The 12,205-nt window shown below is 37.9% G+C and overlaps 1 protein-coding gene across 7 annotated transcripts in view; it reads right to left on the bottom strand.

Annotated features, from left to right (window-relative positions):
• Positions 1 to 2,327: 2,327 nt before the first annotated feature.
• Positions 2,328 to 12,205, bottom strand: part of pcm1 (pericentriolar material 1) — a 33,648-nt gene continuing 23,770 nt past the window's right edge. For 5 of the 7 annotated variants that reach the window (XM_022662285.2, XM_022662284.2, XM_022662289.2 and 2 more), the window contains 17 exons: positions 11,740 to 11,913; positions 11,368 to 11,424; positions 10,185 to 10,357; positions 9,967 to 10,098; positions 9,258 to 9,381; positions 8,425 to 8,580; positions 7,916 to 8,013; positions 7,692 to 7,826; positions 6,371 to 6,559; positions 6,196 to 6,255; positions 5,950 to 6,106; positions 5,474 to 5,622; positions 5,206 to 5,281; positions 4,880 to 5,118; positions 4,541 to 4,633; positions 4,315 to 4,438; positions 2,328 to 3,256 (listed from right to left, as the gene is read on the bottom strand). In XM_022662285.2, the coding sequence (XP_022518006.2) occupies positions 3,231 to 3,256; positions 4,315 to 4,438; positions 4,541 to 4,633; positions 4,880 to 5,118; positions 5,206 to 5,281; positions 5,474 to 5,622; positions 5,950 to 6,106; positions 6,196 to 6,255; positions 6,371 to 6,559; positions 7,692 to 7,826; positions 7,916 to 8,013; positions 8,425 to 8,580; positions 9,258 to 9,381; positions 9,967 to 10,098; positions 10,185 to 10,357; positions 11,368 to 11,424; positions 11,740 to 11,913 (2,162 nt within the window). In that variant the 3' untranslated portion in view covers positions 2,328 to 3,230. The remainder of the gene's footprint in view (positions 3,257 to 4,314; positions 4,439 to 4,540; positions 4,634 to 4,879; positions 5,119 to 5,205; positions 5,282 to 5,473; positions 5,623 to 5,949; positions 6,107 to 6,195; positions 6,256 to 6,370; positions 6,560 to 7,691; positions 7,827 to 7,915; positions 8,014 to 8,424; positions 8,581 to 9,257; positions 9,382 to 9,966; positions 10,099 to 10,184; positions 10,358 to 11,367; positions 11,425 to 11,739; positions 11,914 to 12,205) is intronic. The other 2 variants (XM_022662290.2, XM_022662288.2) reach the window with 2 other exon arrangements.

The raw sequence follows: 12,205 nt of genomic DNA, 5'->3' as shown, positions 1-12,205 counted from the left end.
AGAGGAAGTACAATCTGGCTTGCTCAATTATTGTGCAGAAGTGGGTTGGGTTGGGTAATCGAGTTTAACGCCACATCAGCTCGTCGGCTATTTCGCGGCAGGAAAGGTACTGTCTAATCACAAGGTTCTACGATCTAAGCCATCGCAAGGCAGACAGACACAGACAGACACACAGACACACACTCACACACTCACACCTAAGGGGCAATTTCAATCAAGTTCCAATTAGCCTGAACGTGCCGTCTTTGGACTGTGGGAGGAAACCGGAGAACCCGGAGGAAACCCACGCAGACACGGGGAGGACGTGCAAACTCCACACAGAAAGACCCGGGTCGCCCCAGCCGGGAATCGAACCCAGGCCGCCTTGCTGTGAGGCGGAAGTGCTACCCACCGCGCCACCGTGCCGAAGTGACTAAGCAATCTGGTTTACACACTGTAGCATAGTTTTTGGTGCTACCAAAACTTTGAGTCATATAAAGAAAAAAATACATTTTAAAGGCAACTGTAGCTTTGTTTTTACTTAAAAAAAAAAAAAAAAACTCACAAACTTGCTTCTTGCTATGGCGACACTTTCATTCTGTAGTGTACAGCCACTTCCTGTGTGAAAGCCTTTACTTCAGCTAAATGAAAAAAAAATAGCTGAGGTCTTCACTTACTGGTGGCTGTGTGAATCTCTGAGCTGTGGTTGTCAAGCATGTGGACAAAATTAAAGAAACAAAGTGTAAAACGTATCAAGGTTACAGGCAAGACAACAGTTTTCCAAAGGCGTAACATTACAGATGAAGCTTTTCTTTACTTTTTATTTAATTCAAAATTACTTTAAACCTTTGAACCCCTTGAGGAATCACTGTATCTTTAAAAAAACATGTTCAGATCAAGATATTTTGCCCTCCCCTAATCTGAACAGTCTCTTAATCCTGAGAATCAGCTGATGCCAATCTGATTCAATACTGATTCTTAGTGTTTGTATAAATTATACAGCCCCTCAGCTTAGATAAGATGAGCTGCTGATTAATACCAAGTGAAATCACTTTAATTAGTAGCAGTTTATGTAATAACATATTCTGGACAGATTTATTCAGTGACTACAGGACCATTCAGCCCCCAGTCCCTTTAAAGCACTACAGACAAGTTACTGACTGTGTGAATAAAGCAGTTCACAACTCTGATTAATATCTGCTGTTCTATCATGTGTGCAATTAGCAGAACAGTTTATATAGTCTGGTAATGGTGCTCTGGACACTGTGGATCAAATAGAGCTAATAGCTAATACCCAATCTATATATACATCTCTAGAAAAAACATGAGAACACTTCAGTTTCTGAATCAGTTTCTCTGATTTTGATATTTTTAGGTTTATGTTTGAGTAAAATGAACAGTTCTAAAAACTAGTTCATATTTATAAAGTTTTAAAGATTTCAAAAATCAATAATTGGTGGAATAACCCTGGTTGTTAATCACAGTTTTTATGCATCTTGGCATGTTTTTCCTCCACCAGTCTTACACACTGCTTTTGGATAACTGTATACCTTTACTCCTGGTGCAAACATTTAAGCAGTTCAGTTTGGTTTGATAGCTTGTGATCATCCATCTTCCTCTTGATTATATTCCAGAGGTTTTTGTTATTTGGTAAAATTAAAGAAACTCATTTTAAATGGTCTCTTTTTTTTGAGCTGTATATTTATATTTTTCAATCTATTAAAAATATTCATCCACAAACCCTGGACATCTACATCGGATCAGAAGTGTCTTAATTGTTTACTAATTACTAATGATAACTAGTTTTCAAATATGAAGTATACATAGTATAGATATAAGTGATTAAGTTAAGCTTATTCAAAAATACCCACTATCCTCCATTTAGAACATTTTAAGAGTGCATGTTGGCATATCTATGGTGTTTAGCACTTTCAACTTCTAGTGCTGAGGTCTTTGGTTCAACTCCCTATCTGGATGGTGTGTCCATGTTCTTCATTTGCCTGTGCGTGGTTTCCTTTCAGAAACGAAACCTTCCTCCTACTGACCAAAAATATGAACATCTAAATTGCATACTCTAAATTCCCCTGTGTATGGACGTGTTTATGACTGTATGTCCAGTAGATTTGGCAATCTGACCTTTATCAATTACAGTTGCAGTCCTCCAGGAGGACAGTCATTTACGGTTGAGAGTAGTGCACATGATTGTAAAGCATCCTTGGGTGTCTAGAAAGGTGATATTTAAGTGTAACTTCATTTATACCATGTCAAACCCATACTGTTAGGAACAGCACATAGTAAATATGTAACAGCACTAGTACTAGTGTAAATAAAATACATTCGGCACAAGCTTCAGAGGGAAGAGGTAAAAATCCACATTTTATTCATTTTCTTAAAACTTCAACATAAACATGTGAGAATCACATTCACATTAAAAGAAAAACAAACCAAACAGAACTGGGTGAGAGAACCCAAAGCACTGAAAAAGGCTAACTTTAAAAAAAGAAGAAGAACAACATAAAAAGGAAGAGAAAAAGAGTGTATTAAGGCCAAAAATAGAAGAGAGAGAGAAAGAAGCGGAGGTCAGCGCTCACGATTCTTCTCCAAAACCAGCTTGCAGCTCACGGTCAGAGGCCATTTCATTTCACCAGACTTTTTATGTATTATTTATTTATTTTTTTAGCTTGAATTAACTAAGTGCGAATTGAATCAGAGTCTAAATGTCTATCTGGCCTTAAGCCCTGATGTTTGTAATCGGTTTCACGGGGTAAAAGTGCATAAAGAGGAGGTTGTGTGGCCTTTGAGCCAGGCACAGAGTTGAACGAAACAAAAATAAAACTAGGAAAGAAAAGACAAAATGAGCGAAGCTAAAAAGTAAACGTGACAGGAACCGCCATAGAGATTAGAGGAGTTTCCAGTGTGAGGCTCGGCTTTAAGAGAAGAAGGAAAAATGAGAGCTCAGCGTTAAACTACATAAACAGAGTGAAACTCACCCCATTTCAAAAACGGTCTCTAAAACCGCTCTTAAAACATTCAACGTAAAACCAACTGATACGCACGGAGAGCCCCGTCACGTGAACCGTTAAAAGAAGCTTGGATTAACGTCACTGAAAGGCAACAATGCTCTACATTGGCAAAGGCATAGGTTGAACTTGCTTTCCAAGAATTCTTGAGGAATTAAATAACTTTTATTAAGAGTAAAGATGATGCTTCTGTAGTGTCGCCGTAAGGACGTGCCGCTAAAAAAGCCGTTTTCATGCACTCTGGGCTCCAATAGTTTCTGCAGAAAAACAGGAAAACAAAAAAATAATTAGATGAACTCAAAACAAACCTGACAGTATAAACAAAGTACTTTCCAAAAGAGTACAGACATAAGAGGACTGACTTCAATTTAAAAGATAAAGGTAAATTGCTTTTATATTAAACTTAAACATATATTAAATTATATTAAACATGGATTTATTAAACCTAACACTAATTTGAGCCCAAATCCTTAACCCAACCCTTTCATTGATCATTAGTTATTTGCATCAGTTATTATGCAACAGCTCATTCCATGTGAAGCATTACTTGTTTTATTTAACTGTATCTACTGAAATGCACACAGTTGTAGAATGTGTAAAACAAACGTGCCTTGTGGAGCAATCAGAGCCAAGACATTTATTTAACAGCACTAACCTGATACAGAACCTGACCAGAAGAGTAAGTATCAGAACACCAACACTTATCTAAACAACGGCTCCTGAATGACCATTTACACTCTTTCAGAGTTTATTTTAAATACGGTTTATTCCAAATACCGGTAGTAAAGTGCATTTAATATTGAGAGATAACAGAAGCATTGGACTATGATGCATTGTCCAGTTTGCTTAGAAAGGTTTATGTGAGCCAGCAAATCAAGCTGAAAGACAAGTTGGCGATCCGTATTGGCCCCAAACACTGACTGTTCCATCCCTAGATTATAAAACAGCTATTAGATTTTTGTTTTTTTACTGATTAAAAATAAGTTTTGTTTTTTTTATTGGCTTGTGTGTAAAGAATGGTTTTCGGTATTTCATTTTGTGGTGTGTTTAAGCCCCACTCACCAAAGAGGAGTGTTGTAACTGAAAATAAAGTAAACTTAATGTGTACTTTTTATTGTAAATTATAGCCTTGCATACTATATCACAATATACTGCATTATATTCCAATTGTAACCCCTGTATTGTGGTATGCATTATATTGCCAAGTTCCTTGCATATACAGTGCTAGCTCTCAGAACCCATGTAGAATTGTGTAGAGTTAGTCTGGGCCCTGCCTTCTCAAATGTAGATGGGTAAAAAATAAATAAAAAGTTACCAGGCTCTTTAAGAGCATGTGCACTGCCCACAAGTCCAGTCATTCCATCTGCCGCCCCATTCAGAATCTCTGAAGACAGGTTATTGTTTCTCTGTTCAGCTGTGATCCGTTTACGCAGCTCCTCCTGATCACACACAAAGACACACAAAACGTAAGAACACATAAAAATTAACAGATCTTCAAATAAAATTAAACCATAATAATAAAAATAATAATTATGACTTACCTCACACATTACCGACAGCTGTAGAGGGAGGTCTTCAACCTTAACAAAGTCTTCCTCATCAGACTTCTGACTGGTGTTTCCAGAACCGACCTCCTGTGTTCGAAACAAGCTCATTTAAATCGCTTTACATTAAAAAGTGTGTTTGGCATCTGTACTAACTCACAAAATGCTCATGCAATAAGACCAGACCATTAGAAAAAAAAATAAGTTTAAGCACTGACATCTTCTGACAGCTTTTTTTTACGTTAAATGACCTGGTTTTATTTTTACAATGATCATATTTTTTATCTTTATCTTATTTTCTGCATTTTATAAATGTAAATGTAGAAATAGACATACATCAGCATTAACCATAACAGGGGAGTCAGTCTGAGGGCTGGGGGTGGTGGAGTCCTGATGAGTGTCCTGTGCTGAAGAGGCTTCAGGGTCTGAGGATGCAGCAGCAGCAGCAGCAGCAGCAGCAGCAGCAGCAGGAAGTTCAGGAGAATTCTCCTTCCTCTTCCTATCAGAACTTCCCAGCTCCCTGTCCTCTTCTGGAGAGTCCATCACCTCTATGGACTCAGACTTAGTGCTTTTACCTGCAGAGTAAGAAATAAGGGGAGGATAATTACGGGTATGATTATGAAGAAAATATATGTAGAATTAGGAAGTTGATAGAAACGCACCCTCATTGCTTTCTGTGCTCTCCTGGTCTGATCTGGACTCCTGAGCAGCCGCTGCATTTGGTAAAAGTCCATTGCACTGGAATAATGTCAAAATGTACAGTTATTTGTGGGCTCATATTATCAAAAATGTGGACCCAAAAACATAAAAACTGAGCTTTTGCCTGTTGTTTTATATTTTTTTGCAAATAACGTATTAATATTACAATTAACTCAACTACATCAACCAAGTGTACAGTGATTTAAACATGGTTAAACCCAGACGACTCACCTGGGGCTGTTCTGCTGAGCTGTCTGAGGCCTGTAGTGACGTCTGAACCTCGACAGGTCCGGCTTCAAACTCCTCCATTTCCTCCAGTTCGTTCTCATCCTCCCCACTGCCATAGTTATTCAAAGCCTGAGTCTCTGCTTTGGAGAGATCTAGCACATACAGATATAGAAATGCATTAGAATCCAATGGATTCATCATTCTACAATTTAAATCCTAAATATAAAAAAACAGACCCTTTTCAGAAAGTAGCTATAAAACGTTTATTTTTTCCATTAGTTGTGTTGTAATCTATCGACTGATTTATAGCTGATTCTAAATGTGTTTAAAATAAAATTATTTATTATAATTATAAACTTTTCTACTTTTCAGTAGTCCTTTAAAAGCATGTTAAAAGCAATTAAAATTGTAGATGCAAGATGCTGCTTTGACATCATCCTCAAACACCAAAGGAAAGCAAAGCAAAGGCTAGTTCTCACTTATAGAGAGAGGCAGGCCTTCTCCTTCTTCCTCCTCCTCTTCCTCCTCTTCCTCTCCAGCTGAGGCCATGCTGCTCTGTCCATCTTTCTCCTGCGTTTGCTTCGTGTCCACCTTGACGCTGAGAGACGTCTCGCCCTGTTCAGTTTCATCCTGGTCCTGTCGACAATGTCACAGCAAACCAGTCATATAAAACTCGTACATCAGAAACCATTCCAAACAGACACCATCAGATAAAAGGGACTTACTTTATCCTCATCAAAATAAGAAGGTGAGAATGTCTTTTCTCCTTCTCCAGTCTTCTTCACCTGATGAGAAACACGACAAAACACATTAAAATATGTCGTTGAACGTAGCCAGCTCAGAAACTGAATAAAATCAAAAACACAAACAAAAGAGTAAACAATCTGTTACAGCAGGCACCTCTGTAGTGGTGGGAGTGTGTCTGATGGGCGTGGGGTCGCTGCGTCTCTTGGGACGATGTGTGTTCTGGTCTATGTCCTGCATGAGCCTGAAGAAGGCCAACTCGTTGAACAGGATCTCTGAGATCTCAACCAGCAGGTCCTCACCGCAGTCCTGCAGTGTGCGTCCCACAAACTTGCTCAGAGAGTCCTGAACACAGACACACACGAAAATAAACGATAAATTAATACAAACTGTGCAGAAATGAGACACAAAGCTTTTTAGTGGAAATAGTCTTGTACTGAAGTAGTACTTGAGCAATAGTGTCTTTTTACACTGCAGGGCCAAATGGTTATCATGTTAGATTATTAATGTTGTTCACTTTGTCTGAAAAAAGGCAGCTTATGACCAATCGACAGCTTATGTGCAATATATCACTGGACAATAGAGGGTGGGCCATATGGCTCTAAAATAATATCACGATATTTCAGGGTATTTTTGCAATAACGAAATACTTGGCGATATAGGAAAACTAAAATAATTCATTCATTTCAGGAATACAGTATAATAGTATAACAGTATAATCATAATGTGGCAAAATAAATATTATAGCATAAAATAATATAATGCAGCAAATAATATTGTAGAATATTTAGTGCATGCATATAAACTGCAAACTAACACAATTATACAATAAATACACCTAAAGCTTCACAGTAAATAATAGACTACTTTTAAGACAGAACAGCCCTATTATCACGATATGGATTTTTAATATCATGATATTTCTGTCACGATATATTGTATACGATATAATATTGCCCACCCCTACTGGACAATTGTGTAAAAATTAGCACTGACCAAAAAGTGACTGGCTTACCTCACTGCACTCAATCGCTTTACTATCATAATTAACCAGTAACCGATTAACCAATTAATCAAAGTAAGGAAGACTCTCTATATGGATACTATATCTGTGGAGAAGCATATTCAACAAGCAACACAGACAGAGAAAACTATGAAGGTGTCAGAACTAAGGCTGTAATTTAATTGTCGCTTTACCTCTTAGTTATACACATTTGAGACTGCCTTCAGCTACTGGGTGTTCAGTCCCAGCTCCGCTGAACCCAAGTTACATCCATCTATCTTGATACTGCTTCTTGTAATAAAGATTGACCATTTTTCAGCATGTTTAAAGAGACGTGCTTTTTACTTACACTTGTTTGTGCAGGTGAACATCTTCTTCCTCTATGTTTATTTGCAATATTACAGGAGCAAAAGTGTCAGGAAATAAAGTCGTAGTGCAGATAAGAGCATGTGTGTACACTTGCATGCAGGTTACCTGCAAGATGCCGCCGAGTTGTCTGTGAAAGAAACGCATGAACTCTTTGCTGTCATCGTTCTGCTGAGTCAGCGTCAGCACCATGCGCCTCACGGACGTTAGCAGCTGCGGAGAACACACCTCTCCCATGTGTTCCTTTAAGAAAGAGAAAGAAAAAATAAATTAATCTCTTCGGTTTCTTCTAGTCAGAATATTACATATTCAAGAACAGAACAAGAACTTACCTTCAGGAAGGGGATCACTTCAGTCATGATGGCTTTGATCTGCCTGTCCAACTGCTGGGTGTCAATCTGAGGACATCGGACGTCTGTGGAGGACTGACCTACGCACAGATTATTCAAACGTTTCAAACATGCAAATTTTTGGGCTAATCAGTAAGCAGGAAACTGACAAACAATACCAAAGTGGAGCTCTGATTCACCTTAAGAGCCTTCAATGCAACAACAGTCAGACACACAAGATAATGTTTCGCACAATAAGGTGCACTTAAAATGCTTTAATTATTCCAAAAATCGCTAGTGCGCCTTATAATCCGGTGCAGATTATGTATCAATTCTACCAGTCAGGTTAAGGCTGCTTAAATTTCCTTGATTCACCATGTTCTTTTAAGCTTATGAAATAAATAATGCATAATCATTACAATCTAGTGGCTAGTCTAGCCCAGTCTGGACTCTGCAATGTGCAGAATGTGCCATATTAGGCTAATTTACAGTCAGTGCGAGCACTGCAGTACCTTCAGTAAAAGCTGAATCAGCAGCAGCAGCAGTAACAGAAGCAGCAGCAGCACTAGAAAGCTCAGGGTTAGGAACAGCAAACTCCGCCTTTAGCTTCATGCGCTCAAACTCCCTTATACGAGCCAGAGCCTTATCTAAATGAATGACTGTATTACCTGCATCAGATGAGAGGGGAGGGAGAATGAAGGGAAAAAAGAGGAAAGGAACAAGAGAAAAAGAGGGAAAATACTGTTATTTAAAAAATGAGAAAGCTGTACACTACTATGCAAAACATGGGAAACAAAATGGGAGTTACAGTCAGCCAAGCAATGCACCCAAAACCCTGCCGTGATAGAAGGAAGCATTGATTTCTGCAAAAAAAGTTAAAGCATAAGAACTGAGGGTGTTCTTGTCTGTTCACAACGCTCAGTTTCTACTGTCCATCTAAGACTTTCAGTCCATTAATCCTTGGCTCTTTTATGTCTCCTTTATTCACACTAGGCTGTAATAATTAGGTGTGTCACAATACATCGTCCCAAAAATAACTGATTAACAATATTAAATGTAATTTCAAGACCATTGACACCATAATACAGTAGAAGAGCAACGCAATTTACACCCTTTTGGCAGTGCAATGAATTTTTATTCATTACGAAGAAACTTAATTAAACTTAAAACAAATGTTTAAATATCCTAAATAATTTAAGAATTATTTTATATTTAATTAAAACAAATTTCACCTTCTTTCTCTTTCACATTAACACTTGTAGATATGCACAGAGAACTTTCAAACCTTTTAAAATATGTCAGATTTACTTATATGGAAAAATTACAAACCATTAAGTGCATTTACCTAGATCATCACTGGCGAAAGGCTCCAGGTTGGACGAAGTGGACATTAGGCTTTCATCATCTACAGAATATCCATCTTGGGGGTTCTTTCCAGCTTTCACCCTCACGTCTTTATCAGACAAGTCCTGTAACATGACAGTGTCATCACAGACTATCCATTTCAACTTTAATGGCATAATCTGTTACCATATTGCTGTTTGTAAATTTCAGCACCACACAAATTCATCAATGCTTTTTAGTTCTAATATTTAATAGGTGACAATAGCCTGTCTCAGCCTGTCCAAAATTCCAAACAATGCAAAAAAGGTGTTTTCACACTGCAAATTAACCAAACCTTGGACTTATTTCTGCCAAAACGAAAGAAACAGCTGAACCTAAGACTTAAAAAGACATATAAATGTCTAGATGTTGTTTAAACATGAAAATTACTGATATTTAGTGAGTAAATATGTAAATCTGTTGTGTTTGGGAACTTAACACAGACTATTAGTTGAGTGTAAACTGTGCCAGTGAGCCGTTTACTCATCTCCCATTGTGCTTCTATCCCCATCACTCTGTGTAATGCAGTACTGTTACAAATTAATGATTAGTCGACAATGAAATTTGTAGTCAATTTAAAAAGTAATTTATGTCAGTAATATCGCTGAAGCCTATCAAACTGTTTGTATGTGTGTAAAATATATATATGTGTTTGTATGTGTGATACCCACATTATCAGTAGTAGCAAGGCTTTCGCTGGGAGTGAGTTCAGACTGTGATCCCGTAGCCCAAACAGCCGGCCCCAGTGATGACCCCTGTTCCTCGGCAACACTCTTCTCCGTCAGATGCCGAGTGACGATATCCTACAAGGCAGAGAGAAAAAAAAAAAAAAGTCAGCTGCTGCTCCAAAACCTGCTTGGGCATGTGCGTTTAAATGGTGGGGTATTACCTGTAGTGAATAGAGCGCCCTCTGGCGAAGATAGTCTGTGTTGAGCAGCTGCAGCTCATGGAAGAGCTCGATGAGGAAATGAGGACGGGACTCGTTCTGGGAGATGAGCGTCGCCACCTCAGAGTAGATCGTCTCTCTCAGAGCCTCAAACAGGGAGAAATCACTGCTGGCATCTAAGGGGACATTTGTGTAAAGGGTATAAATCTCAATAACTATTCAAAAACAATAAATAAACAATCCAGGCAACTCAATCCAGATATACTTGGAAAGTATACCTTTTAAAATTATAATTTTACAAAAGTACAAGAAATGAAATGAATAAATAAAGGCAAATATTTTTCTCCCAGAAATATATATATTTTTTACTCTAGAGCAAGTTTGCAACAATTTGAAAATGATTATACTTGTACATAGTATATGTCTAAAGCCCAAGCTGTAGGGAGATGTTGGTGTTGAGTGGCTTGCAAAAGTATTCATACCCCTTGGACTTTTTCACATTTTGTCACATTACAAGCACAAAATTAAATGGATTTTGACATTTTAAAGTGACCAACACAAAGTAGCACATAATTGTGAAGTGGGAGCTGTGGATTTCTGCAGCTCCTTCAGAGTGACCATAGGTTTTTGGATGATTGGCTAATAAAGTGACCTCTAAAGGCAATTGATTACACTGGATTTTATTTAGGGAGTTCGGTGTAAAGGGGGCAGAATACTTTTATTTGATACAAAATTTCACTTTACAATAATGTGCCATTTTCTGTTGTTCTAACAATTAAAATCTTAATAAAATACATAAGTTTGTGGTTGTAATGTGACAAAATGTGAAACATTTGCAATCCACTGTACACATACAGCAAATTCTTATAGTTTGGTGTAAACTGCAAAAAGAAATTAGGTGCTTTTCAATGTATCTGTATAAAAACGAAAACTAAACTGGGCCTCATTCTGACTCTTACTGAAAAGTGGGTAAATCGCACACAGACCCTCCCAACAAGGCACAGAAGGAATTAAATGTGAGTCAGTTCTTATGAACACACTGATGTCTACATGCTTGACCAGCCTTTAGCCCAAAAAACAAAAAAAACAAAAAAACAAAAAGGAACACAGCAAAAGTGAAGTGCATCTACAACGTGCAAATAAAAATTGAAAAGGGGAGCTGTTAGACTGGTGGGTTTAGTGTTACCTGGAGCTTCTGTGCATGCGATTCTGTTAGAGAGGAAGGGAGTTCTCCAAGCATACGCTGTGAGAAAACCAAAAAATGAAAAATAAAGCATGGACCAGAAATGTGGAACAGAAATGACAAAAACGTAAAATAAACACAGGGTGAAACACATAATTATATGAGGACGACAAATGACCTGTTTTTGTCCAAATGCACTGCAGATATGTGAACTTATTTGTTTTATGAACAATGGAAATAAAAAACTAAATGAAAAACGTATAAATAATGGAAAGCTTTTAGTTATTGCCTGGTGATGATGTGTGCTGTGCTTTGACCCTTTGACCTTCAGACACTGTGTATAATGTGCTGTGTGAACAACACTGCGAGACTGACCTGACGAGACGTCATTGTGTTTGTTGTTCTTGGTTTTGCTGTCCAGTTTCTCCTGAGTCAGTTTGTCCAGAAGGCTCTGGTTTGAATCCCGAGGTTTTGGCTGAGCGGAGCGCTCTCTCTCTCTTTCTGGCCCGAACTCAGTAGCGCTGGAACCAGTGTCACTGTCTAACCCTGCTGTGAGGAGAGAGAGAAAAACCTTGAGGATCATGACTTGATAAACACCAATAATAAACAACAATAAAACATGATTCCAAATATCATCGTGCATCCCTAAATATCATATTCGTATCATACATTAATGCTTTTTTTTCCCCCGGCATCGGCAGATACAGCCAATATTTCAAACTGATGATTGCTGACATTTGTCGATGGATTTAATCTAAAGTTTATTTATTTTTGTGTAGTCTATCTGTACTATATTTTTCGCATTATAAGGTGCACCATCTATTTTCCTTCATAAAAGCAC

Source organism: Astyanax mexicanus, chromosome 25 (genome assembly GCF_023375975.1).
Source record: "Astyanax mexicanus isolate ESR-SI-001 chromosome 25, AstMex3_surface, whole genome shotgun sequence".
Taxonomy (NCBI): domain Eukaryota; kingdom Metazoa; phylum Chordata; class Actinopteri; order Characiformes; family Acestrorhamphidae; genus Astyanax; species Astyanax mexicanus.
The sequence above is the reverse complement of the archived record's forward strand: the minus strand, read 5'-3'. Positions and strand labels throughout refer to the sequence as shown.